This window comes from Podarcis erhardii (genome assembly GCF_964252035.2).
Source record: "Podarcis erhardii genome assembly, chromosome: 10".
NCBI lineage: Eukaryota > Metazoa > Chordata > Lepidosauria > Squamata > Lacertidae > Podarcis > Podarcis erhardii.
Genome location: NC_138500.1, coordinates 70,668,024 through 70,695,004, shown reverse-complemented (window position 1 = coordinate 70,695,004; position 26,981 = coordinate 70,668,024). Strand labels below are relative to the sequence as shown.

General features: G+C 42.7%; 1 protein-coding gene across 3 annotated transcripts in view; it reads right to left on the bottom strand.

The window, feature by feature from the left end:
* RELN (reelin) overlaps window positions 1-26,981 on the bottom strand; it is a 308,114-nt gene that overhangs the window by 10,854 nt on the left and 270,279 nt on the right. For all 3 annotated transcript variants that reach the window (XM_081879038.1, XM_081879039.1, XM_081879040.1), the window contains 17 exons: window positions 24,734-24,874; window positions 22,228-22,405; window positions 20,946-21,139; window positions 18,673-18,929; window positions 18,122-18,276; window positions 16,977-17,191; window positions 14,988-15,165; window positions 14,486-14,661; window positions 12,443-12,549; window positions 10,690-10,932; window positions 9,130-9,305; window positions 8,554-8,627; window positions 7,520-7,681; window positions 6,682-6,839; window positions 5,006-5,225; window positions 1,970-2,167; window positions 92-190 (listed from right to left, as the gene is read on the bottom strand). In XM_081879038.1, coding sequence (XP_081735164.1) covers window positions 92-190; window positions 1,970-2,167; window positions 5,006-5,225; window positions 6,682-6,839; window positions 7,520-7,681; window positions 8,554-8,627; window positions 9,130-9,305; window positions 10,690-10,932; window positions 12,443-12,549; window positions 14,486-14,661; window positions 14,988-15,165; window positions 16,977-17,191; window positions 18,122-18,276; window positions 18,673-18,929; window positions 20,946-21,139; window positions 22,228-22,405; window positions 24,734-24,874 — 2,931 coding nt within the window. The remainder of the gene's footprint in view (window positions 1-91; window positions 191-1,969; window positions 2,168-5,005; window positions 5,226-6,681; window positions 6,840-7,519; window positions 7,682-8,553; window positions 8,628-9,129; window positions 9,306-10,689; window positions 10,933-12,442; window positions 12,550-14,485; window positions 14,662-14,987; window positions 15,166-16,976; window positions 17,192-18,121; window positions 18,277-18,672; window positions 18,930-20,945; window positions 21,140-22,227; window positions 22,406-24,733; window positions 24,875-26,981) is intronic.

Genomic DNA, 26,981 nt, shown 5'->3' with positions numbered 1-26,981 from the left:
CCTTACTAAACTAAAATGTGCCATGCTGTGGAAAAACCAGCACTTTCCAAGATGAGGGTGGTGGTGATATGAGATGACGTTTTATACTCACTGAACAACTTCTACGTGGTCCAGAGCCCACTGATCATGGCCTGTGCCATTGTGGCGGGGCTGCCACCAGCGAAGGAGCACTCCCTTCATTCGTGCCTCCCTAAAGGGACAGACAGAGGAGGAGAAATTAGAGATGAGACAAGCAGACGTTTAGCATGCATGGGGGATTATCCTTGAAGAGGCACTGTTTGTGGTCCTTGGACATGACAATACAGCTCTCTCGTAGTCTTATCTGTATATCACGGGTCTGTTCCAGGAGATGCAGAGCAGAAAGTCTGAAATGTGTTTGGCAATAAACAACAAACAGGAAACAAAACTCATATGCATTGTTTGAACTACCATGTGCTTCCAGGCTATTTCAAGATTTATCAAGCTTAACAGCGTTCTGAAAAAAATATTTGAGGGTGGGGTGCATTTATGATATTAGTCTAAAGATGCCAAAGGCAGATGGTCCAATCCTATTAATGGACTTTTAGCTACGTAAAGGTAAAGGGACCCCTGACCATTAGGTCCACTCGTGGCCGACTCTGGGGTTGCGGCGCTCATCTCGCTTTATTGGCCGAGGGAGCCAGTGTACAGCTTCCGGGTCATGTGGTCAGCATGACTAAGCTGCTTCTGGCGAACCAGAGCAGCGCATGGAAACGCCGTTTACCTTCCCGCCGGAGCGGTACCTATTTATCTACTCGCCCTTTGACGTGCTTTCGAACTGCTAGGTTGCAGGAGCAGGGACCGAGCAATGGGAGCTCAACCCGTCGCTGCGGGGATTCGAACTGCCCACCTTCTGATTGGCAAGTCCTAGGCTCTGTGGTTTAACCCACAGCGCCACCCACGTCCCATGGACTTTTAGCTACAATGTCACAAAGCAGTGGTTTGAGGCAAAGGAGCTAAAATTAGCTGCGTCTTAGCAACTGTTATGATGTCAGGGGATTCCACATAATACAAGCCAGGATGGATGAGACTTGCAGGAGTGGCAAGTCACAAAATGTGTTTAATACTTTCTGTACCCATCACTTTTTTCTCTGCAAACCCTTCCCTAGCATCCTTTCCCCAGTTGATTGGGAAATCCGATCTTGGAACTAGGTTGCAATTGCGGCTACTTCTTTGAAGAGGTCCCCAGACTCCTGCACACTGGAGACAAGTAACCAGCTGGGAACCTTGAATTTGCTGCTAAACCTCAAGTCTTAGGCTAAGTTTTATTTACTTGCCATAGAACTAGCAGCAGAGGCTTGTCCACTAGGGCAAGTAGGGCACTGACCCACCAAGCTCAGTCAGTCCTCAGCCAGCTTGCACCTGCCTATTGCCTCACAAGCAGTCTAGCAGGTAGTGCTGGCTGTCAGCTTCCTCCTCAGTCTCAGTAGGAGGACGATGGGGACAAAACCAGAATTAGGAAGCTCTGTCTGCCATTGACTATGTCTCCATCTTCTCTTTTGGGCTCCCTGCTTTCCACCCTTCCAGTTCCAAAAGGCAGCAGGTTCCACTGAGTATAAGTAACGAAGACCAACGTGAAATTGTAACAACATCTGTGGGGGGGAAATGTCAAATTATAATATCTCTGGAAAAGTCACGAGTGAACACAGACCACATAAATTTTCACTTTTAAACTATATTGGCTCAGAAAATAATAGGTCTTTCTTTCACGGTTCAATTTTTTTTTTAAAAAAAGAGGATTTAGTTCTAATTAAACAATTCTAACAATTAAAAATGCTGGTGCCTCATAAATAACTTTTAACGGTCACATCCATCCCCCTCCAGGGCAAGACCCATTTCACTTTTCAGTGTCTGCCCCACCCACCCTGGTTTTTACTTTAATGTGCGGTTGGGTTTCTTTTGTATGGATTGTCTGAGGTAAGAGAGACTGGTAGTATTACTCGGTACTTACAGGGGTACATTGTAAGACACTCTTTGGGCTTGTATAAAGTCCTTTGGTTGATGTTGTGCAATGACTTGCCATGTAATCCCATTATTTACACTGTACTGGAGCAACACTGCCTTGTCCACCGTATTAGGATCACTTAGATTGGTGTTACAGCTGTCTGTTTGAGAAAGGCTTCCGATTTGCAAAACAAACATTATTTTGCTGGGGAGGGAAAACCATAAGAGGAGAGGTTAAAAGAATAGAATAGAAATTACTTTACTGCATGATCTAACACTTAAGAGTAAAACTACTAACAATAAAACTGACTCTTACAAGAGTTAAGATTCTTTGGGAGGAATTTCCATGTGTGCCAAGGCAATTGTCCCATCAGGGCAAACAGTTCGGCTTGCCAGATGGAACAATCCAACCCCTCTTCCAGCTGTTTCCCCTAAAACCTGCTCAGGGTAGTGAGGCAAAGAAAAGACACTTCAAGCTGGAAGGTGATATATGCGCAGGTACAGGGGCGCCGACTTATAAAAAATATTGGGGGGCCCCATACCGGGGTCCTGCCCCGGGAAGTTTTCTAAATTTTAGATGAAAATTAGTGAGTTTTAAAGTTTTTTAAAAGTATTTTAGAGTCATATGATCAACATTAGAACCCCGCAGGGACGCGGACTTATAAAAAATATTGGGGGGGCCCGGGAAAGCTCATGAATAATAAATAAGCTCATGAATATGCAAATAAAGTGGCGCCGCCTCCTCGTGAGCGAATAGGGGAGAGCGTGCTGCGCCTATTAATCAGCTCCAAAGGAAATTGGGTGGAGCTTTTGCTCGGGAGGGAGGGCAGGAGCCATGCAGCCCGCCCCTCCCTGTGCATTTTGGGCTGGGGGAGGGGCGGCGATGGCGCTCTGCTGGAGGGGCGCCGGAGATTATTGGGGGGGCGGAGCCCCCCCAAACGAATTTTTGAGGGGGCTCGGGCCCCCTCAAGCCCCATGGAGTCGGCGCCTATGGAACCCCGAAAACTCGACTCTCTATAACTCCAAACTCCGGGAAACTCGACAAGCCTGAAACACTTTTTGGCTTTGAAAAAAGAAACAAAACATAAACACGCACGGTATTTTCGTAAAAAGCTAATTTAATTTACAGTAACAATTATGCTTATAGACTATTACAGAGCAGTGAATATATAGCTCTGAAAAGACTGAAATGATATTTAAATAAATCCTAAACTATCATTAAAAGAATAAAACATAAAATATTGCTGTCGCACAGTAATAGCACTTTGATTAATAAGTGAAATAGCTAATTTAAGCTTACTTTGAATAAGGCTGAGGGTTCATTAAATAAAAATAATATCTCAAAGTTAATGCTTTAATACAGTTAATAAAGTTAATACAGTATGCCTAATACTGTATGTAAATACTGTAATACTGTATGTAAATAACGGGCTTTAATTGGGTCTTACACCCTAAAAATATTTAAGTATTTGAAAATAACAATTACAGTACTATAGTAATATAGAAATACAGTACTAAACTAGTACTAATATTTCGAAACTGAAAATTTAACATTCTGTATGTATTTAATTCTCTATTTTATAAAGATTTTTAATATCTGACAGTGAGTTTGGAGTAGCCCAATGCAAAAATCCTGAGGATCCATGTGGATCCATGCTTTGTAACCACGTTTTTGCACCACTGTGACCCTAGGCAACGGTGGGTGCGTGATTTTTTTGGTGCAAGATGTAGCCATGGACATGCTATGTGATCTGATGGTGAATTTGGGGTGACCCAATGCAAAAATCCTGAGGTTCCATGTGGATCCGTGCTTTGTAACCACGTTTTTGCACCATTGTGGCCCCAGGCCACAGTGGGTGCGTGATTTTTTTGGTGCAGGCTGTAGCCATGGACATGCTATGTTATCTGATGGTGAATTTGGGGTAACCCAGTGCAAAGATCCTGTGGATCCATGCTTTGTAACCACGTTTTTGCACCATTGCAGCTCCAGGCAACAGTGGGTGCGTGATTTTTTTGGTACAGACTGTAGCCATGAACATGTAATGTGATCTGATGGTGAATTTGGGGTGACCCAATGCAAAAATCCTGAGGATCCATGTGGATCCGTGCTTTGTCACCACGTTTTAAATGGGGACGGAAGGAAAAACACAGAAGGGACAAGAAGCACAAGAGGGGTGTGCGGAGAAGCAGCTGGCTAAGAATGCAGGGAAGGCGTTTAACAGGGTGGGGGGGAGGAAAGGAAGGCAACAGTCCCGGTCCCCCCAAGCCAGCCCTCTCTCTCTTTCTCCCACCTGCGAGTCCCTAGAGCACGGATAGGAGGAGGTGGTGGGCTGGAGCCGGCACGCAGTGTGACTAGGAAAGAATTAGAAGGAAGGACTCGATCCTTTCCTTAACCCTCTGCTTGCCAGGAGGGCAGGGGATTCCCTGCTCTTTGTTGAGTTTGAGCAAACGCAGCAACAGAAGCAGGTGGGCAGTAAGACCCTGAGGCAGAATGCAGGAAAGCAGCAGCTTCCGCCTTCCCTCCGCCCGACCGCCGATCTTATTTTTGCCTGATTTTTACCCCTGCGCTCCGGCTCCAGGGACCACACATTCGCTCAATAACACGCACAGACATTTCCCCTTACTTTTTAGGAGAAAAAATCTGCGTGTTATAGAGCGAAATTTACGGTAATAATTTTCTTAAATTATTGGGGGGGCTGAGCCCCCCCAAATGAATTTTTGAGGGGGCTCGGGCCCCCTCAGGCCCCATGGAGTCGGCGCCTATGTGCAGGTAGGTCCCCCTTTTCATTCAGCATTCTGACTGAATGCCTCTGTGTTGGAGGTGAGCTCATCTAGCCATAGCACCATTTGGTCTAGGCCAAATGAGTGGAGGGAACAACAGAACAGAACTCATGTTGCAAAACAATCCCTGTAATTTTATTTCCTAAGGTTATTTCCATTCCACCTGTACCCCTAATATCACTGAATGTCATTGTGTTCAACACTAACTTTCTCACGCAAATTGAAAAATATATATTTAAGATTCATGGCAACACAAAATTACCTTGCTCGGGTCAAATCCAGGGGCTTAGTTACAGCTTGCCTTATCTGGCATCCGTTGAAATACAGAGAATCTCCATGTGCAAACGGTGCTAGCTGCCCACATCCATTCCCTATAACCCCACCCTGGATAGTTTCCCAGTTTATTTCAGTTACTCTTGCAGATTCAAAATTATCTTTAATATAACTGGGAAGGTCGTGGCTGAAAACAGAGCAGTCATCCCCTGAAAAGGAATAAATAAAAATTACAATGCTGACAACACTGAGATACTCTAACTGAGAATTTATGTTCCTGGTTAAGAAAAGCCTGTGCTTCAGGTTAAGTCCTTGAACTTGGGGCTGAGGGAAAGCGAAAGCTCTTGATGCTCAACTTGAAATATTACCCCAGAAGAGCACCAAGCTCTTTCTCTCCTGACACTTTAAAACACTGAAAGTCACTTGTAAGTCCTCAGATACAGGCTCTTTTATTTGTAGACTGATTAAATTATAAACATTCATTGGTTTTCAAATAAGCTATGTTTAAAATGCCATATATTTTCTTTCCCAGTTTTAGCCCTATATAAAAAATAAATACATGGTGGTAGATCAAGCATCTTATTTCACACATATATTCGAGAGTAGTTGCCATAATGCATCATACTTGTCTTGAGATTGTATTTTATCTAGTGATTTCGTCTTTGCCAGCTAAAACGACATCATTCACAGACATAACCTTTTCAGAGCAGAAACACTATTGATAGGACACTGGTTATGTTTGCACATGTTGGGAATACAGATTAATGCTCTTTGGTAAATATGCTTTTTGGTAAATTCACTATCCTTAGTAAATGTTAATCCCAGACAGCCCTAGGAGTACATTGTTCCCACCAGTCTGCTGAATGTGTAGCACTACATTTGAGGAACCCAGAACTAATTCCTCTGAACAGTACTTGTAATGGGGCGGTGGAAACCCTCACATTTCTCTCTCTCATTACTGATGGTATTTGGGCTATACACCGCCCAAACCACACCGAGGGATTTATCACTGTAGTTAACCAATCATTTAAATGGCAGTTCTCATGTAGCTATTCTGGTGCTTTGCTGGACTGTTATTGGAGGGCTGCACCCCTGCAGGACTGAATTTTTCCAATTCAAAATTGAAAACAGAAATGGCTTCCATGAATATGAACTGTAGGGCTATTTGAATTTTAGGTGCCCTGTCATTAGCTGGTGGCATGAAGGAACAATGCCACTCACCTGACAGCAGGTAAGGGTAGGTGTCAGCATGGTGCAAACACATTGGCAGAATTACCAGATTGGTTCTGCTGACCTCCCCATCCCTCTCCCTCTCTTTCCTGGTAAACAATAGCAGCTCGGCTGCCAGGAGATCAGCTGAGTGCCGCCTCCCCGGCATACTGTCTGCTACCGCAGCCTGTGATTTGTGCAAGCAAGTACACTTTTTTTGGAAGGGCTAGGTCGAGTACTATTATTGATAGGTGAAAGATGGTCTCTGTATTCACATTTCCAAACTTTTCAGGCACCAGCCACACATTGCCTAGGAGTCTCAGCAGATTTCCTCTGAAGCATGGTGGATTCCAGACCCTTTTTGCTGTGTAATATTGAGTTAGTTTCAATAGACTAGGTTTTAATAATAATAATAATAATAATAATAATAATAATAATAATAATGGAACATGACACCTTGGTATCCTTCATCACAAATGCAAATGGCTCCAGTCGTACAGTATCCATGGCCGCCACAGAGTTTTGGGCAGGATTCGCCAATGTACACATGATCAATTGCCCAGCTTTGCTTTTCTGAATCTTCTCTTTTTTGTATCCACCGGAACTGAGTCGCACTGCAAATAAAATAGCCACCATGAGCCAGAGAGGAATGGCTGGATTATGTTGGGGAGACCAGAGTTCGAACTGTCAGTCAGCTAGGAAGCTCTCTGGCTGGGTCACCTTGGGCCAGACCCTCTCTCCCTTTGCCTCACAGAGTTGTTGTGAGGATGAAGTGGGGAGAGGGAGAACCATACATGGCACACTGAGCTCCTTAGAGGAAAGATGAGATATAATTGTAACAAACAATACATCCTAACACAAAAAAGTTTTATTGTAATATTGGCACACATTATAGGCATGCTAGACAACGGATAGAGACTACCATGTATATGCATCCTGCAGCCTTGCGTGCTCTTTTACTGCCTTCTGTGTATTACAGTTACAACATTTGCTAGCCTCTGTTTCAAGGGGCCGTGGAAGATGCAGGGCATTAAAATCACAAACGTTATTTTGTCCAATATATCACAAATAATGGAGCAGGGTGTCTGCTGAAGCATTGAACCTCCAAGACATTCTCTTGGAAACACTATTTATTTTTACTGTGGGGAAATATTTCCCCAATAATATTGATTATGTACCAGAGCAGAGAGAAAATAATGTTTTAAATTGCCTCTTCTTCTGCGCCCTCAACCAGTGCCAGCTAAGCAGATGATGTTTTATTGCAATGCAATAAGATGACCTTTCAGTAACCTACCTGGATGAGACATGATCTGGCAGCTGGACAGTTATTCTCTTCCAAGTGGAGCTGTTGACAGAGTTATAGATAGTAGCTTCATGGAACTGAAATGGGGAGCAGCCAACACTATTAGAAGACGATGGAAGACATTGTGTCTGGACAAGCTGCCATGAATCTGCCCTGAAAGAAGCAAAGGAAATAATATTGTTACAACAGCTGAAGAGAATAATAAAAAGTTGAGTAGCTACTAAATGTCATGGAAATGGGTGTATTTTAAAAAAATATTATCCTTAACAATATTCTTTCAAGTAGAGTTATAAACAGACAAAGATTGAAGTCCTGTATTCTTTGCCCCGTTACAGATTTTCTTATCCTAATCTCATTATATAGGAACTTTGTCAGGAGCAGTGGAATAAATCTGGTAAGAACAGGGTCCCCATGTAGACTGGATGTTTTGGTTCAATAAGTTTCACAGGCACATTCATGACTTAAACCCTGAAGTGTCAAGTGAATTCCTGCAAATTCCACATTTCTAATTCCATAATGGGTAGGGGGCCAAGCTAGTTCCAAGGATCTTCTGATCGCATAGATAATTAATTAAGAAAAGTGGTCTAACAAGATATGTCAGATTCCAAAGAAATCTGCAATGATGAATTTAGGACAGCTTTAGCTACTCATTCTTTCTATATATTTATTGCATTCTTATGATGATGTTTGGATCTTATTTTATTTATTTACCATTCATTTGAATGTTTATGATCCAAGCTTTCATACATATATCAAGATGGCATACAACAGAAATATACAATAAAACCAGTCAACCTGAATCTGAAAAACATAATTAAATAATAATAAAACAGCAAAAGATACTGGATGGCTCCAAACAGTGATTTTACTGTTTAAGTATATGCTAATCTACTTGTATATTTTGGGCCTCTTGAACTGTGTGCCTGTATATAATTTAAATGTATAATATAAAATGATTTTTTAAAGAATTACTTCAAGTTTTCAAGCCCATTCCACAATATATTTCACTGTGGACATAGATTTACCTAGCATCCTTGGTATATTCTAACATCACAGAATGGAGGTCTCCACAAGATGTTGCTTCACAGCCAACTACAATCTGAAACAAACACAGTAGCAATTCAATTTTAACTAAAATTAAAGCAACATCCTTCCAGCTTTGATGTTCTCTTTCTTTCCTTTTCCCCTGTCTGTTATAACCTTTTGCATGGGTGAGCCAATGTTTACTAGCCAAATAGGCATCCTAAATTTTCATGAGCTTCAGTTAATCAACATTCTAGTAAATGTAGTGCTATTATAATGACATTCCACTTGTGAGGGGGAAAAGGTTGCCCCTGAGATAAATGGAGCACAATAAAATATCTCTTTCCTCTAGTTGTTTCTAAAGCCTGGACAGTGCTCTTTGAATGGAAGTAGTATTTATGTATCAGTGTTATTGTTAGACACCCTAATGTGATTCCAATAAATTCTAATAAGCAATATGCAGTAAATATTTGATAGAAATCCGAACCAGGCATCCCACTTGACCCTGTCAGAATTTCTAGGCAAACCTGATGTCTATGGACTCAACATTTTACTTTGGAAGAACAGAAGCTTCTTACTTTAAACTGTATCATATATCCTGGTTGTATAATGAGTTCCCGAGAGGACAGGATATTGTTCGTCTGATCCTTTTTCTTATTTGGCCAGTAGAGATGAAATGATGGGTTGCCACAGAAGCCTGCAGTCCTGACGGCATTTGGGTAGAAACTCCAGTTTTCTTCATGGGAAATGCCTTCTATTAACATCAATTAGACAGAATTAAAGAGAAGTTTCATAATGTTCCAATACGTACTAAATATATAAAAGTATTTTTTTTTGTATATTCATAATAGAATGATAAAATATTCCAAAAAGTGATAGGCAGACAGACAAGACATATATTGTTGGTGTTCTTTTCATCCTTCTCCCACCAGAGTTCTTTGAGAAGGGGTGTACATGTACAGTATTTTTTTTTCCATAATGGAAAACATACATGGTCACACATCAAAATACTGACCAGACTCATGCATAACTTCAGCATGGTGGTGACCTCATGTGCCTTCAGACTGTGCACTGGATTTTGTTAGATTTATCATTTTATGCTTGGCATTCAGGAAACCACAGGCAGTGGCTAATTAACTTACACTGCCTCTGACCTTCCCAAAGGCATTAGGAAAAGTAGGAGTGGTGGCATATTGACCACATTTAACCCTCTATGAATATTTAAGCTAGTGGTGGGGAACCTCCTTCCCACAGCCAAAGTAGGCTGGTAGGGGTCCTAACTTGGATTGTCATCAAATCATGTCCACCTGCCCCACACCTGACATGTGACATCAGGGATGGGGCAAGTAAAGATGCAGCTGAAAAAGAACGACCAGCAACCTTCAGGGATGCTCTCAGTACCAATCAGCTGATTGGTGCTGACAACAAAACTCACAGGGATCAGCTGTACTGCGGAATTCCCAATCGGGAACTCCATAGTGTAGTTGATCCCTTCCCAAAGCGGGGATTCCTGGGATCAGCTCCATTACCCAGTTCCTTATTGGGTATTCCCTAGTGTTAGCTAATCCCTGCTTTCAGAATTTAAATTTCATCCCAGGTTCTTTCCTTTGAAGTTGGGTCAACCAGTTGATTGATAGGTATCTAGCTCTGACAAAATGGCCCACATGGGTGGGGGAGCTCAGTCCCTACCCCCACCCTCTTAGTCGTAGCATTTGCCGACCTTTGGTGCTCAGAACTATTTTGTTAAAACTATTCAATTTCAAAACAGTGGCGTAGCGTGGGTTGTCAGCACCCGGGGCAAGGCAAGTAATTTGCGCTCCCTAACCCGTGGATTTGCGCCCCCTAACCCTAACCCCCAGATGTTGCGCCCAGTGCAGCCGGCCCCCCCCTGCATCCCCACGCTACGCCACTGTTTCAAAATATGGTGATAATATCTATATCTAGGAAGCTTCCTTTGCATTATTTTACAAGAGTAATATATATTTTATTATGAGCAATTTATTTATTTTTTGGAAAAAAAAAACTTATTTAAAAAGTCCCCTGTGTCTTCTTTAAACAAAAATTCAAATATGGACTTGAAACTCCGTCAATCAACAAAGCATAATGATGAAAAAAATGGTGACTTGCTCGACTCTTACCGTCATCAAATGTATCCACCAGTTGACTTGGATTGATCTCTGCTCCTCCAATCAGTACGTTATCCAGTGCCCACTGAGCCCGATCAAAGCCCGAGACCACAATTCCATTGTTAATTACAAATGGCTGCCACCAACGCAGGCGAGTTGTATTGGTCAGAGCATCTTCTGGGAGCAGGATGTAATCATGTCTGATGGAGATGTATTTCTGATAATCCATCTCATGGAGCAGTGTCCAAGATATTCCTACAGAACAAAGATTCAAGGTAAAGTAAGAACTAATCAATATCTGAGAACTCATGTTGAGACTGGATTCAAGTGGTCCACCATTATTCAGTGGGTGGCTTTGAACCAGTCATAACTATAGATGCCTGAAAATGGATATGATAATAGACGACAAACACTTCCCTACTAACACCTTGATACTAAAGATTTTTGTAAGTGTACTGATTAGAACTGTTGGTGTAATGTCCATTTGATTAAGTGGTTGCATAATCTTCTTTGGCACTGTGAAGTCATCACTTTTCGTTAATAATATTTTCTGAGGTAGTTTTGTTCACTAGGAATGTATAGGAGATTCACCATGTGCAGTGTAAATATTACACTGACAGTGAAGCTATTAAGAGGAATGTAAGTTGAGTGGTTAATATGCATAACAACGGGCTACTGTGCACATTCACCAGGACTCGTAGAGAATGTGCACATAACCCAGGCATGGCCAAACTTAGCCCTCCAAATGTTTTGGGACTACGACTCCCATCATCCCTAGCTAACTGGACCAGTGGTCAGGGATGATGGGAATTGTAGTCCCAAAACAGCTGGAGGGTCAAGCTTGGACATGCCTGACATAACCCTTCCATGAAGAGGTGTGCACATTTCCCAGTCAATATACATTGTCAATATATGCACATCCCCCAAAGCCTGTTGTATGGAGATTATGTATGTTGACTTGGAAATGTGCACACCTCTTCATAGAAGGGTTATGTGCACATTCTCCATGCGTTCTGGTGAATGTGCACAATCACTCAACTTACATTCCCCTTAACACGTACATGGTATCAGGAGAGCAGCAGGTGGCTAGCTGTCAGATTAAATGTCAGTTGCCTTATAACAAAAATAACGTGAGTTTAAAGAAGTTACGTCCTGTTTATTTATAGAAGAGTTTCCAACAGAATATTTATTGTGCAACAATGGGTGATTCTTAAGAATAAGCAGTTCCATTGTCTTCAACAAGACATGTAGTTAAAGGAGGAACAGTTCATCCAGTTTCTTCTGAAATGCAGGAAAATATTGTTCAAGGACAAGAATGAGGGCATGAAAATATATTTCTGAACACCATACCATTTTATTCATCCAAATGGCATGGGAGACACCCAAAATATCTGGATTATCAGAGGAGTTTCAATAAACTAGAGTGCTTGTTTTCACTGGATTATATTGACATATAGCACAGATTTAAGATTTACTGTTATCCTTCCTCCCACACCACATTTTAGTGCCTGTGCGTCTGTGTTACCAGAACAAAAGGCAGAAAAGAGGCCGTCTAGGCATACTGAATTAGGGGCTTGCTTTTGCAGCCAGTGATTTTAGATAACTATAACTTTCAGGTAACTGAATTTCAAGAGCAAGGGTTCTGCTCTGCTGCAAATCATACCTCTGTCTGGGGGCAATGTTTTTTTTGATTTCCCCCCGAAACTGTACGGTGCTTAAATATAAGCAGAAATATTTATTAGATATCATTAAAATAGACCCTTGCCTCCATCTGTTGAATAATCCAGCAGAACTCCTTCCTTCCGACATGTTGGTCTGTGACATGTTGTCATGTTGTTTTCACTCCCAATTCTTCCCCAATATTGTAAAAATCTGAATGAAAAGACATTGGTGGGTAATCATAATAATTGTATGCTCCCAAGGAAATAGTAGACATTTCCCCGCATAAATGAAATTGAAACAAGTTCAGACAACATATACAAAACAAGGAAGAACCCTTAAATCAGTTGCATGGTGAGTATAAAATACATGCAGAATTGAAACTGTAATGAGTCTTTATTGCATAGTTAAATGACATCTGTATTAGAAGAGGGGTCACTGGCCTGCAATATTGATAACTGGAGCTCTCAGGTCCCCAAATACAGTAGGAATCAACTAGTGAACACTTGTCCCTTGTATGGCTGGCCAAATACATTTTAATGCCTGAGGTGGATCAGCAAATGTCCCTACTTCTTCACTTGTTGACCTTTGGGCAGTCACTGACTCTCATCCTAAATTACTTCACAGGGGACTCAGCTAGATTGGTAAAGAAAAGCGTTTTATATGCGTTGTATATGCGATATAACACTGTAACACCAGGTGGCGCTGTGGAGTCCCATCTTTCTCTACCAGATTTCCCTGTACAGTATTAGTTTGCAATGCGTTGAACTGAATCGCTTCTTTGACGTGTCTAGATCCAGCCAGGGTTACTAGGAGGGTAAAAATGTAAAAGGAGTGGGACTTATGTATGCCACTTTTAGTTCCTGGAAAACAAATGTGATACAACCTAAAACTACAAGAATTTGTAATTCTTGTAACGTAACTGTCATATATGTTGTGAACAGTTCAAACTACTCCCCAAGCATGTAAAATGGATAGCTATGCAATGTATGGCACCTTCCTGTGCGCACACACATTTACAAGCATGTGCCATTCCAACAAGATTCATTCATTACCCCAGCTGAAGATTTAACTTATAGCGACTCTGGGGAGGAGCACAAACACTTATAACTCACACTTTAAAAATAAACATGACAACCTTGTGCCCCAACCATATGCCTCAATCTTCTGCATGTTCAAAGAAACTTCACTATAAATCTTCCCCTCCCCCTTTCCTTCTGGCAGAAGGAATATATCTCCATGGATAAAGGAAACTTGGGGTTTGTCTTCAGTGTTAATCCTACCCTGAGAAAACAGTCGAAAATTAACAGACACAACTAACTTAGACCTATTAATTCCAAACAGTCCTTGAAATGGTATTAGGAGAAACACTACAGGGTACTCTTTTGCCAGTGCTATTTTTCTAGAAAAAAAGGTACTGAAACTCACCATGAACGCCTCCCTCGATCTCTTATGATGGAAATGGTGCCCACCTGAGAGGTGCCAGAACTGAGTTCTGGTGAGTTCTGGCTGAAGAAAAGCCCTGTCTTTAGCCCCATTTCAGTACCTCATATGCAAGCTCAGTCTACTGTAGCTTGGATCAGGCCATGACCTACTAGTGGGTCCCAACAAATCAACGGCAATTATTTTCCCACTATCCCCACCAAGACTTCTTTTGTCCTTTCCATCTGTGACACCAGAGTGACAGCCAGTGTTCATTGTTAGAAAGTACAACTAATTACACTGGGGCTTTCAAAGCATTCCTTATCTCCCCTGCCTTTTATTCCACATTACATTTTGTAGGCTTAAATCCTTCATACTGGTGACATACCAAACCTACTGATTTCAAGTGAGGCGACTAAAAATGTATGCAGGATTGCAGTCGCTGAATATATAGACATTTAAGAATGTGAATCATGCTTTGTGCAGTTGTGAAACTGTGGATGATAATAATTTAACGACTCTTTTTATGAAGGCCAGTGAATTGATTCTCTCACTTACTCTTCCAAGTTCTGCCTTCCTGACCTGACTCTGAGTGAGTGCCTTAAGGGTAAAAGGCTCATATACCTTTGTCTGTTCCCACAGCCACTCAGTCTGCCGCTCTGTCATTATTTAAACTTTCATTAAAATATATTAGCTATGTTCAACTCTATTAAGTAACCTGACATACTTTGCACCTCGCAAATCCAAGTCTTGAGTGACAGCCTGTCTCACTGTAGTGCCTCCAAAATACAGCGCTGTGTCTTCTGCTAGAATCCCGCATTCCATGCAAGCAGTGCCTCCTTCCAGAGACATCCATAAATCCGGTCTAATTTCTTCGTTGTCAAAGCGCTCCTTCAGGAAAGTCTGTTAAAGGATTTTAACATTTGAGAAGCCAGTCACCAACTCAAATTTTAGTTGTAAAAGGAATAGACATTTAGCTTTTAAAAATATGTTTTTTCACTCCTATAGTATGCCAAGAGTAATTTTACATGTAAAGTATATTTTGTTGGAACACAAGTGTCATGTTTGCTTTAATCAGACAAAAAATAAATAAAGGTTTTGCATTTTTTTTAATGTTTATTGGTACTTGCATGTGAAGATTAATTCTAGCACAGACGCGTATTTAGTTTTTAAAATACTTTCTATCCCGCATATTCAGTACAGCCTGCACCAAAAGATATTTAGATTACCTTCAAAGTCTGAGTTAAGTAGCAGTTTGGACCAGAGAAACCTGGATCACAGACACATTGTTCTTTCAGACAGTCTCCATGGCCTCTGCAGTTGTCTACACAACCAGGTCCAAGATAGAAATTGTCAATGGCCCATTGCATATCAGAGTACTTCTGATAAAATCTAAACCGTACTGGGCTGAGTTAACACATAAACAGAGATAGAGAAAATAAGCAAAAATCACAACACAAATAATATGCATACATAAACTTGAAGGCCATAGGACGTGTCTCTCAACAGATGTTACAAGATAATTTTGTATGCAGTTGGGTGTGTATTCCTGCTTCCATTACTTGCCAACCTGGCCCACTCCCCACCCCCTCAAACCACCCATCCCCTTGCCAACCCCCACCCTTTATACTTCATCCAACCACACAACCCATCACATCTTGCCCAACCCCCTTCCTCTTATGGACCACCCAAACACCATCCCCTTACAGATCACCCAATCTGTGCTCCCCTCCCCCTCCAGACCACCTAAAGCTGTGCTACACAAAGTGGTTGTCCATGGACCGGTGTCAGTCCACGAGCCATCAGCTGCCAATCTACAGTGACTCCACCACAGCCCAGGTTCAGTGTGATGTTTTAGGGACCAAGTATGGTACAGGTCCCTGCCACACTGGGAAAAAGTTGCCAGTCCACCACATCAGGTGTCTTGAGAAGCACTGGCCTAAACCATGCTCCCCCTTCTTCCTACAGAACATCCAAACTGCACTCCTTCTCCCCTCAATACATTGCCCAAACCTAAAACTTTCTCTCCTTCGGTCCCATCCCATGGTCACTAATGCCATTGCTGTGGGAAGCCAGAGTAAGAAGCATTGCAGGGACAAGACAAAGGGGTGATTACCCTTCCTGCCTGTAAATGGCAGAGGTGACAAGGGGAATGTGAGAAGGCTTGCAAAGCCCACTCCATGCCGATCCAACCTTCAACTTTCCAGCCTGCCTGTTTGCCCCTAGTTGCATCCTCCTTGTCACTCCCTGGTCTTGGCCACCACTTGTTTGCTCAGCCAAACTGCACACACCCCTTACAGCTTGCCCAAACCATGGTCCATGGTTCTGCCCGGACACTGAGGTCCAGCTCCGAGGGCCTTCTGGCGGTTCCCTCACTGCGAGAGGCCAAGTTACTGGGAACCAGGCAGAGGGCCTTCTCGGTAGTGGCACCCGCCCTGTGGAACGCCCTCCCATCAGATGTCAAAGCGATAAACAACTACCTGACATTCAGAAGACATCTGAAGGCAGCCCTGTTCAGGGAAGTTTTTAATATGTGACATTTTAGTGTACTTTTCATCTTTGTTGGAAGCCGCCCAGAGTGGCTGGGGAAACCCAGCCAGATGGGCGGGGTACAAATAATAAATTATTATTATTATTATTATTATTATTATTATTATTATTATTATTACTAACAGGCAGGGCCGAGCAGCTCCCACCTCTTCAGCCTTTGATCTCCCAGGTTGTCCTGGCTGTTCCTCTGCAGCTTGTCTGGGCCGAACTGTTGCATGGCTCCCTGCCAGCTGTTCTGTCATCATGCTGCCGTTCACATGGCCACTACTGCATGATGACAGTCTTACAGTTTAATTATATGGAAAGATAGGAGACTGAAGATAAGTTATTACAGTTGAACAGGTTATGTAAATGAGGGATATATGGTTCTCATTTATATGAATTCTGAAATCAGTTTCCCAGTTTCCAAAATAATGGAAACTGTCTAGTCTTGCTTGTGGAACTACTAACTATATTGTTCCTTGTAATGGATGTCTTCATTCCAAATGAACTAGCAACATCAGCATGCATAGCACAGAACCGTGGTGCAACAGAGCCATCAAATCCTTAGCTTGATCAGTATTGCTTCTGTGTGGTACTTTGCTACTCTCACAGAAGGAAGGATATGTCTAGAAGACCGATATGGCCACTCTGATAACATCAGTAGCTCAGATATTATTTATACTTACTTTCCTACTAGGCTTTCAGGTAGACGGTAAGTTATTCTTTTCCATCCTTTTGTTGGGAAGAAGACAGATGGCTGTGAAACACTCCCAGAACATTTGGGGTCAGCAGGTAAGCACTGAGGTATTAGGTAGCTCCAACTCACTCCAAAGTCAGTAGAATATTGCACATGGACTTGGTTCTGGGCAATTTTTTCTGAGGTTTTACAGCCGACAGAAATCTAATGTAGTACATGTAAAAAGTGACACACATTTTCATTTCAGATATCGTTTTTTCCAGCAAGAAAAAATAATAGTGAGGTTTTCATGTAAATTTATAGCAGAGTATTATTATCTGTTAGACTGATTGGGGAAAATCAGAGGTGCACGAAGGATTGCCCAGAATTTTATTGCATGCCAATGAAAGGACAAAAAGAGAAACCTTGATCTTCTGACTTATCCAGTCAGTGTCTTATCAAGTTATCAGGCTTCCTTCCATGCTAGTCTCATTAATTATACAACTATCTGCTTAAGATACAGTGTTCTTGGTGTAGTTGAGCTCTATCGCTGTACCTGCAAGTGAGATTTTCCAGCTCAGTGGTAAGCAAGCTGTAAAAGATCAGTTTCTTTGTGGAAGACAAGACCTGATTTTTGTAAGAGATTTACAACTATAGAGGCTGAGGGGAAAACTACATGTAGCACTATTAATGTTTTCGGGGGAGGCATCCTTAAACTGGCCGCTTTTATTTTGAAAGTAAAGCAGCTACAGGGCTCTCTTTCTGAACCTACTCTCAGTCTGGATTGGGGTGCCATGCCAGTTTACTCCCCCAAATCATCAAACCCCCTCTTTCTTTTTGCTGCTGAAGGTGCTACATTCAGAGTCAAATAGTAGTCAAGTGAGGGAGAGATTTTTAACAGGAAATTGGTGTGGGGCCCTGATCCAGATAAGGAGCATGTTAATGCCCAGTAAGGAAGAACCACCTGACACCTACCAGCAAGAAACACAAAAACACATGGAAAGTGTTGGCACAACAGAATAAATTAAAATTGTTAAAAGGGTGTTAATCAGGGCTTTTTTTCCCTAGGGGGGAGCATCAGTTCTGGTGAGTTCCAGCTGAAAAAAGCCCTGGTGTTAATGTAAATCTCTGAAGGCTTTAGAAAGCGGTGTTTACCTTGAACTGCATAATCCAGTTCTCTGTAGGAGTTAAATCATGGGTGATAGCATAAACTTCTCTGCCATCGTGGCTACCACACATCATGACACCATCAGGAGACTCGCAGAATCTTTCAATTGAACAGTCGTCATGGAACAGCCAGTGCTCATTCACTGAAGAAAATAATATTCATACCTATGTTTTAAAACTGCAGTATTTGATAATTAAAAATACTGATGGTGTTAAGTGCCGAAAACAGTTACTGGATTATTAAATCATTATTGGGTTATAATAGAAGAATGATTTGTTTCATTCTAATGCAGAGACACTATTCTCATACATTATGGCAATAAATGTATGGCTTTACCTATGCCTTGTTCTACAGTTATCATTTTTTTTTTGGCAGCATTTCTCTTTCTTTTTAACCACTGCATGGGTGGAGGAAATTCAATGGCTGAAACTTTTCCTACTATTGAATTGCCATGTTGGGAAATGCTTCTCCGGCTAAATTCATGCTTGTCACAGAGAAGAAAAAATAATACCATGGACAACACTGGTTTTCGTCCTACCTGTTGTTCTGTCTTCCATGAACATATCAAAAGCAATCCTTCCGGTGGGTCCTGCGTCTGCAGGAGAGCGTTCGTGCTGCGGCAGTGGCGCACTGCTAAATGTGTCCAACATCACAGTCCTCTGATCAGCTGACCCCGATATCAGCACATTGTCAATAGCCCAGTCACTCTGATCCAGACCATCATGTTTGGGCTGCCACCAGCGAAAACGGGTCCCCACCTCTTGGGCACCAGGAGGAAGGAGAATGTTCACAAAGCTAAAAAGCAGCAAGAGAGAGCCTGTGAAAATTTACACTGAAAACTTGAGAATTACCCAAAGATCAGAAGTACAGTTAAATGACTCTGTATAGGTCTACAGTGTTTGTTTGGGTGATGATTACCTATAAGGTCAATGCTCCTCTTAGGATAAACATTACAACATTTTAGATTTAAATCCTGGGTTAGCATTCATTACAGGACAGGGGATCCATCTAAACTCTCCCCCCCTCCTGCACCCCATTGACACTCTTTGACATACAGGAATTCTACATCCTTATGCATAGTGCTTTCTTATGTAAATGTAGTTATATAGTTATTATTATTCAAATTTACATGACAATGGGTTTTTTATCAGTTATAATAAATCCTTTGTTTTGCTGTCACAAAGGGAAAGGAATGTTTCAACCAATCAGTTGGTTGCAAATGGCATGGAAACCAGATATGCAGTTATGCAGGATGACAGCATGTCCCACTGAGATGAATAAGAGTGATTAGTAGCACCTTTGCTGGGGAGCCTTTGCAAACCTGATGGCCTCCACATGTTTCGGACTGCAACTCTCATCAGCTCTCATGACTGTGCTGGCAGGGGCTGATGGGAGCTGCATTATCAGAACATATTGAGGGCACCTGATTTATGAAAGCACCCATAGGTTACGGCAACTCCCTAATGTTTCTCTACCACAATATATAGAGAGGAATGTTCAGTTAGCTCCACCTAATTATAAAGTCTGCATAACAGTCACTAAGAATCCTTTAGCATCTGCACATACCTTGCCAAGAGTCATAATGGACAACAAAGCACCAAAATGCAATAAAGCAGTTTGTTTATCCACAAGCATGTGAAGTTGACTGTGAAAATAAGGGAATGACCTTAAACATCTAACTTCATGAGGGTTGTAAAATGGTAAGGAGAGGGCAATGGCAAGTTACAAGCAGTGGCAGACCTGGGGCTTTAAAATTTCAGCAGTGCCCTGTGCAACGCCCAAATTCGGCAGCCCTCCCACACCTCTTGCCTTCCATTGTGCGTCATTATTACGGCACCCTCTCGGCTTCGTGCCCAGTTCAGAAGAACTGATAGCACCCCCCTAAATCTGCCTCTCCTGCCAGACACATTCTCTTGTTTAATCTGCTGGTAATACACTATAAAGCCTTCTACATATGGTTAATTTCAGGGTCCCTCAGGGGTCAGCAAACGTTTTCAGCAGCAGGCCGGTCCACTGTCCCTCAGACATTGTGGGTTGCCGGACTATATTTTTGGGGAAAATGAATGAATTCCTATGCCCCACAAATAACCCAGAGATGCATTTTAAATAAAAGCACACATTCTACTCATATAAAAACATTCCTGGATCGTCTGCGGGGCCGGATTTAGAAGGCAATTGGGCCAGATCCGGACCCCAGGCCTTAGTTTGCCTACCCATGCTCTGTTATCCATCCTATTAAAGAGTGGGTAGACATAGCAGACAACGCAGCGATTTCTCCAAAGCAGCTCTTTATTTGTAAGCTGGAACAGAACTGAACTGAAGGGTTCAGTCAGCCTGCTTATATAGAGCTCCAGTGCAACATAACTGTAACAACTTTCTGTAACTATCCAATCACTGAATGCCACTTTCGATTCCTTATCTGCATATGTGGACCGGAACTATCTACAGCATCCCCCTGCTGGCCCAGGGTGATAACTTCAGTACATAACACCTCCTACTGAAACAAAGAAGCTCTTAGAGCTTCCGAGAGAGGGGCGTGAGGAGGAAAACACTACAGGGAATGACCATTTTGCACATGACCAAGACACATGTGACCGTCGAGACACACACACACACACACACACACACACACACACACACACACACTGCTTTTAGACCCAGAAGAAGGTGGAATCTGGCAGGAACAGGGGTGGAACAGGCTTATACACATCCCGCTGATGAATGCAATGACCCGAAACACAACCAACAGGGAGTTGCCTGTATTTATAATCAAAACAGGTTTTGCATGAGCAACAGGAATATACTTATTACCCAGGCTTGCTGAACTGGTCATAAAAAATGTCCATTAGGAGGGTCCATGTGATGCCACCATTCACAGAGTACTCCAGGAGAACTCCTTGGTTACGACTGTTGGGAGTTATCAGACATCCGTACATGAAATAGAACTGGATGAATTCTGCATTAGTTAAGTTTAGATCCACTGTAACTAGCAAGCGGCTGCAAGCCTTGAAAAAGAAAAAGAAACCATTATGGCTGCAAAGGAAATAATGACAACAATAACAGCTATATGATTTATTTCCCACTTCAAAGTAATAATAACAACCCAAAACTACTTGTTTTAAAAAACAACAACACAACACAACACAAAACCAATTAGTGTTTTCATGGAGCAGGCCCAGAGTCCAAAAACATCACACTCCCAAATAGAGGGGGGGCATTTATGTTGTAGCCCAGTAGCAGAAATTGCACTGAAAAGTGGATTGTCTCTTCAGCATTAGCATCTACTGCACTGTAAATAACAACCCAGTGCCCACTACAGAGTTCTCTCCTCCCATAAACATGTCTTTTGCTCTCTCTGAATCTTAAATCACATAACCAAATAACCCTTTAAGTGTAAAATGGCAATGGCTGTCAGTTAGAAATATATAAACACAGATAGTGATACATCTAAAATAATTATTTTATCACAAATGGTTGCACTGTGCTTCTAAAATGGTTTGTCTGGAACTCAGTAGTAAATAGTAAATATGTTTAAGATGGGAATAGCTTTGTGTAAGATATATTTCCAAAAGATTATTATTATTTTTTTGCATGGACACATAGGAACAAGTCTGCAAAAATGCCTACTTAGCTTTGTAGTGAAAAGAACTGCCAGGAGTTTAAATTTTGTGAGCTTGTACGATTTAAAAATTCTACTTTGAGGCCTTCACTAGCAACATGCATTAAAAATTGTTACAAATAAAATGCTTGCTTGTTTGGACCAGTGATACTAGTTTAGAACAGGTCTGTTCACCCAACAGGATTCCCCTTCCTCCCGCATGCTCCATGCCACCTAAATATGCTCAGAAGATTTGGGGAAACTCCAAGAACAGGTTTAGGAGATGCACAGAGCATGCAGCGGGAGGAGAGGGGGGAAAGTCTGGTTGCATGATGAGACCTCACTTCTGTGTGCATATAATACTCAGCACTACACTAAATCCCACCCCTCTATTTCCAAGTTGTTTGTAACTCCAAGGTTCTGCTTTCAAATTGCTTCTCTTTGGGGTATATTTCAGAATTATATAAAAAAAAGCTCAGTACAGCAGGTACCAACCCCGCTAAAATGAAGTGCCATTCCAGAAGCTACAGCTCCACAGACAGTGCTCAGTTTCCCACCATTTACGGTTAGCCAATTCTGATTGGAAGGGGCACGGTTGAAGTTGTCTTTAAGCTGAGTGGGAAGAGGTATCTCTGGCTCATCACAGTACAGTCCACCCCAGTTTTCATCACACCTGTAAGTGATAGCAGAAAAAGAGAATTTAGCTGGTAAGGCACTCTGCATTCAATGATTTCTTCAGGATGTTTTTGATCCATTCTACAGCATTAGGATTTCCCTTGCTCATCTGTAAGTATGGTTGGAGAACTCCCACAGCTCTCTCTTTCTGTACTTTAAACATGAAACACTAATTATGTGAAGTCTAATTCATAATGATGCTATAATAATATTATAAATTGCCTTAATTCATAACAATACATTGCAGGAAAAATTCATTATTTTCAAGGCTCTTGGTTTTAATATTACTCAGTTTACTAGAACTTACTTTCAGATAGCTATAACTAACAAACACAGTATATAAAGTCTAAGCAAATAGTTTTAGGGCAGCCAGCAGTTTCTAGATGGAGTAGCAGACAGATGCCTTCCTCCTTCCAATGACAGTACCTCCCAAATACCAATGGGCACAGTGGCGTAGCGTGGGGGGTGCAGGGGGGACCGGCCACACCAGGCGCAACATCTGGGGGGGGGGCTCGCTCGCCGCCTCCGGAGTCGCCGAAGAGCCTCGGGCGCAGGCTGTAGCAGAGCCCCATGTCTCGCGGAAACGACGAGCTGTGCGCGCGTCCGGGCTGAAGGCGTCCGGCAGGCAGCGGCTCTCAGCGCGCGCCGCGGTCCCCGCACGTCAGGGCCGTGGAGGGCGCGCCAGGCAGCCCCTCCTCACAGCCCCGCCGCTGCCGCCGCTGCTGCTGCAGGGCCATGTTGCATTTTCCTCGCCTCTCTGCCCTCCTCCTCCTCTGGGCAAGCGGCGTCGTTTGGGCGGCAGCGCCAGCGGCAACTTGTCTCAGATCACCTGACACGGACCCGCCACCGCCGCTGTGGCTACCTTACCGTAAATACCCCAGCCCAGGCAGCAGCAAGAAGAAGCTGGCAGCGGCGGCAGGTTAGGGGTTAGGGGCGCAAATTACTTGCCTTGCCCTGGGTTAGGGGGCGCAAATTACTTGCCTTGCCCCGGGTTAGGGGGCGCAAATTACTTGGCTTGCCCCGGGTTAGGGGGTGCAAATTACTTGCCTTGCCCCGGGTGCTGACAACCCACGCTACACCGCTGAATGGGCATTTGCTTAAATCCCTCCAAATGCACCCAGTTCCTTATTTTCCTTCTCACGTTGCCATTAGGATCCCTTGCCTAATTTTGGTCCCCTTTCTAGAGACTCCTTTCTTGCTTCCCTGACGCAAGTTCACAAAGGTAGCAAAGCGGAAGGAGTAATATTCCTTCCACATGCAGCAAAATAGGCATCCCTTACAAAATGGTGACATGGGCCACTGATTAGGCTGGTCCTGGCTCACTTTCCTTCTTTAAAAAAAAAAAACTAAAAAAGAAAGAAAGATAAATTGTATTCAGAGAAAAAAAACAAATCCCTTTTCTTACTTGCTTATTTTAAACAACAAGCTAGAATCCTAATTAGAATCCACACCAATGTCTAGGATTGGCAGGTTTGATCTGAAGTTTCAGAGCTTCAGCTCCTTTGTCAAGGTCTTGACATGAATTAGTACATGCTCAAGGTAAGGGGACAGAATCGGGGGGGGGGGTGTGTGCTTAAGTTCTGCCCAGCTTGAGACCTTTTCTTCTTTGCTCTCCCTACTCCATGTCTACCATACTCCATCTCTGAGGCACCAAATACAACCAGACTCCTCCCTCGAGCTGCCAAGTGCCATCTTCTGCCCCTATCAGGGGCCATTAGGCTCTACCCCTTCCCACCAGGCTCCTTACTCTAATGCATGAGTTACCAGGCCACACCTCCCCATGTCTTATAGTCTGGTAACGTCTCTCTGAAAAGAGCACCTGTCAGCGGCTCCCGGCTGGTTGCCCAGGAAGGTATAAAGACAAGGAAAAGTTTCTTACAGTCCTTTGTAATTTCAGTCTTTACAGAGAGAGGCTATAGAACCCAGCCTCTTGGATAATGGCATTGTCCCCAGTGAATCTCCACCCCCCCCCCGTCTCTCCCACTTCCTCATTCGTCATCATCACCACCTCCTCCTCTACGGGTGCCACTAAGTGCCCTCTGCCTTTGAGCTCTTTGCTCTCCTACTTTTAAGGCTCACCAGGTTCTGGGAGATGGTGGGTCTGGAATGCTTTCTAATGGCAATGTGTCAGTCAGCTGCTGCTCTGGCTCTCGCATTATTTCCCAACTCCACCTCCCCTCTGCCTCTGAGTTGTAACCTCCCACAAACCCCTGTTGTAAATCTATGCTGTCGTCCTCTTCCTCCTCCCTGGGTGGGTCATGATGGGGAGGCGCTCTGCACCATTCCTCCTCCTCCTCTGCCCAGTCCCTGACAGTGCCATACTTACATGCAATTCCCTTGAGTGCACCTCCCATGTCCACTGCACATGTCTATACAGCCATCACCTATGTAGACGTTGTCTATGGCCCATGTCTGCTGCTTGTCAAATGGAGCCGGCTGGTGCCAGCGGAAACGGGTTGCCTGGGACCTTTGAGAAAGGTGGAGAGATATGAAACAAATGCTTCTAGAGCCAAAGGAAGAGAGTTATTGCCCATCCACACTTCCGCTTGCCCCGTGCTTTCTATTTTTTTTATAATAAGTTTTACAATTTTGTATTCAACACAATCATCATTGTCACCACACCAAAAGAGTATGCAAGTCCCAAACTTCCCTCAACTTCCTCTTCTTATTCCTTAGGTATTTGCTTCTCCTGCCTATTTTATTCTACCTTAATTCTGCATTCTTTTAGCTAAATATTATTACATTCTTATCATTTTTATACCATCTTTTTTCAAATTACCTCTTACACTTTGTTATATTTCCAATTATTACATCTTAACTTTTATACTTGTTTTCTCAGTTGTAAGTGTTTACTCAAACCCTGCTAGTGAGTCCACTCCTTTACAGTGTTTCTGTAAATACACCATATACAGTTCCCAGTCCTTTTTAAAGTCTCTATTGTCCTTGTCTCTAGGTTTTTCAGTGAGCGTCGCCATTTCAGCGTATGCCATCATTTTTGCTTGCTGTTCTTTCGTTGGTGTCTTGTCTTCTTTCCATTTTTGGGCTAGTAATATCCTAGCTGCTGTTATAGCATACATAGACAGTTTCTTCCACTCTTGTGGCAAGTCTTGACCTATAATGCCTAGCAAAAAAGCTTCTGGTCTTTTAACAAATGTTACCTTAAACTTTTTTTTCATTTCATTATAAATCATCTCCCAATAGCTTTTGATTACTTTACAATTCCACCACGTGATAAAATGTGCCTTCTTGCCCGGTGCTTTCTAGATAGGGGTCCAAGCAGTTCTGTGTTTGCGCCACAGCTTTCCCATGGAATACACACTCTTTACTGTTGAATCGGAACAAACAGCAATCCATGAAAAACCTGATTGCTGATGGTTCCGATTCAGTGGGAAGCCACAGGTTTTCCTGGGGGGAAGGTGATGGAGCTAGTGGGGGTGTGGATGAGCCATTAGCCAGCTTCATCTTTAGAGAACTCCATTTACCAACTAACTGAATGCATGCTTGAAAAAACTGATCAGTAGATGGCAGCATTAAACTTCAAGCTAAGCTTGTATTTTCGAGTGAAAGATACAACTGTTAAACAGATTTCAGTCTTTTTATTTATTTATTGCATTGCTATCCCACACCTAAGAAATTACTGAAGTGGCAGAGAAGCATTTGCTGGGGAAAAGATAATCCTGGAGGTAAAGAGAAAAGGTTTGATATTGCTATATTTAAAAATGTAGGCCACACTGACAGCAGTCACGAAATTAAAAGACGCCTGCTTCTTGGGAGAAAAGCAATAACAAACCTAGACAGCATCTTAAAAAGCAGAGATATCACCTTGCCCACAAAGGCCCGTATAGTTAAAGCTATGGTTTCCCCAGTAGTGATGTATGGAAGTGAGAGCTGGAAGAAGACCATAAAGAAGGCTGATCGCCGAAGAATTGATGCTTTTGAATTATGGTACTGGAGGAGACTCTTGAGAGTCCCATGGACTGCAAGAAGATCAAACCTATCCATTCTTAAGGAAATCAGCCCTGAGTGCTCACTGGAAGGACAGATTATGAAGCTGAGGCTCCAAGACTTTGGCCACCTCATAAGAAGAGAAGACTCCCTGGAAAAGACCCTGATGTTGGGAAAGATGGAGGGCACAAGGAGAAGGGGACGACAGAGGGCGAGATGGTGGGACGGTGTTCTCAAACCTACCAGCATGAGTCTGACCAAACTGCAGGAGGCAGTGGAATACAGGAGTGCCTGGCGTGCTCTGGTCCAGGGGTCACAAAGAGTCGGACACGACTAAATGACTAAACAAATGGATACTGACCAACTCTCTACAGGTGAACAGAAAACTTTTGTTTCAAATGAACAACTGGCCACATCAAATTTCTCAGGTCTCTCATTTATGGTGGGGCAACTGGTCTCAGTTCAAGTGAGCTGAGAGATTTCAGAGATTGGCTTGACCAAGTTCACACTAATGAGATAAGGAAATTGATACTGAACAATAGCAATGGCCCCATTTTTATTTGCATGTATCTACCACAGAAATACATTAAAAATACAATACAAAACCTGTAAGGTCACATATTTTAAGG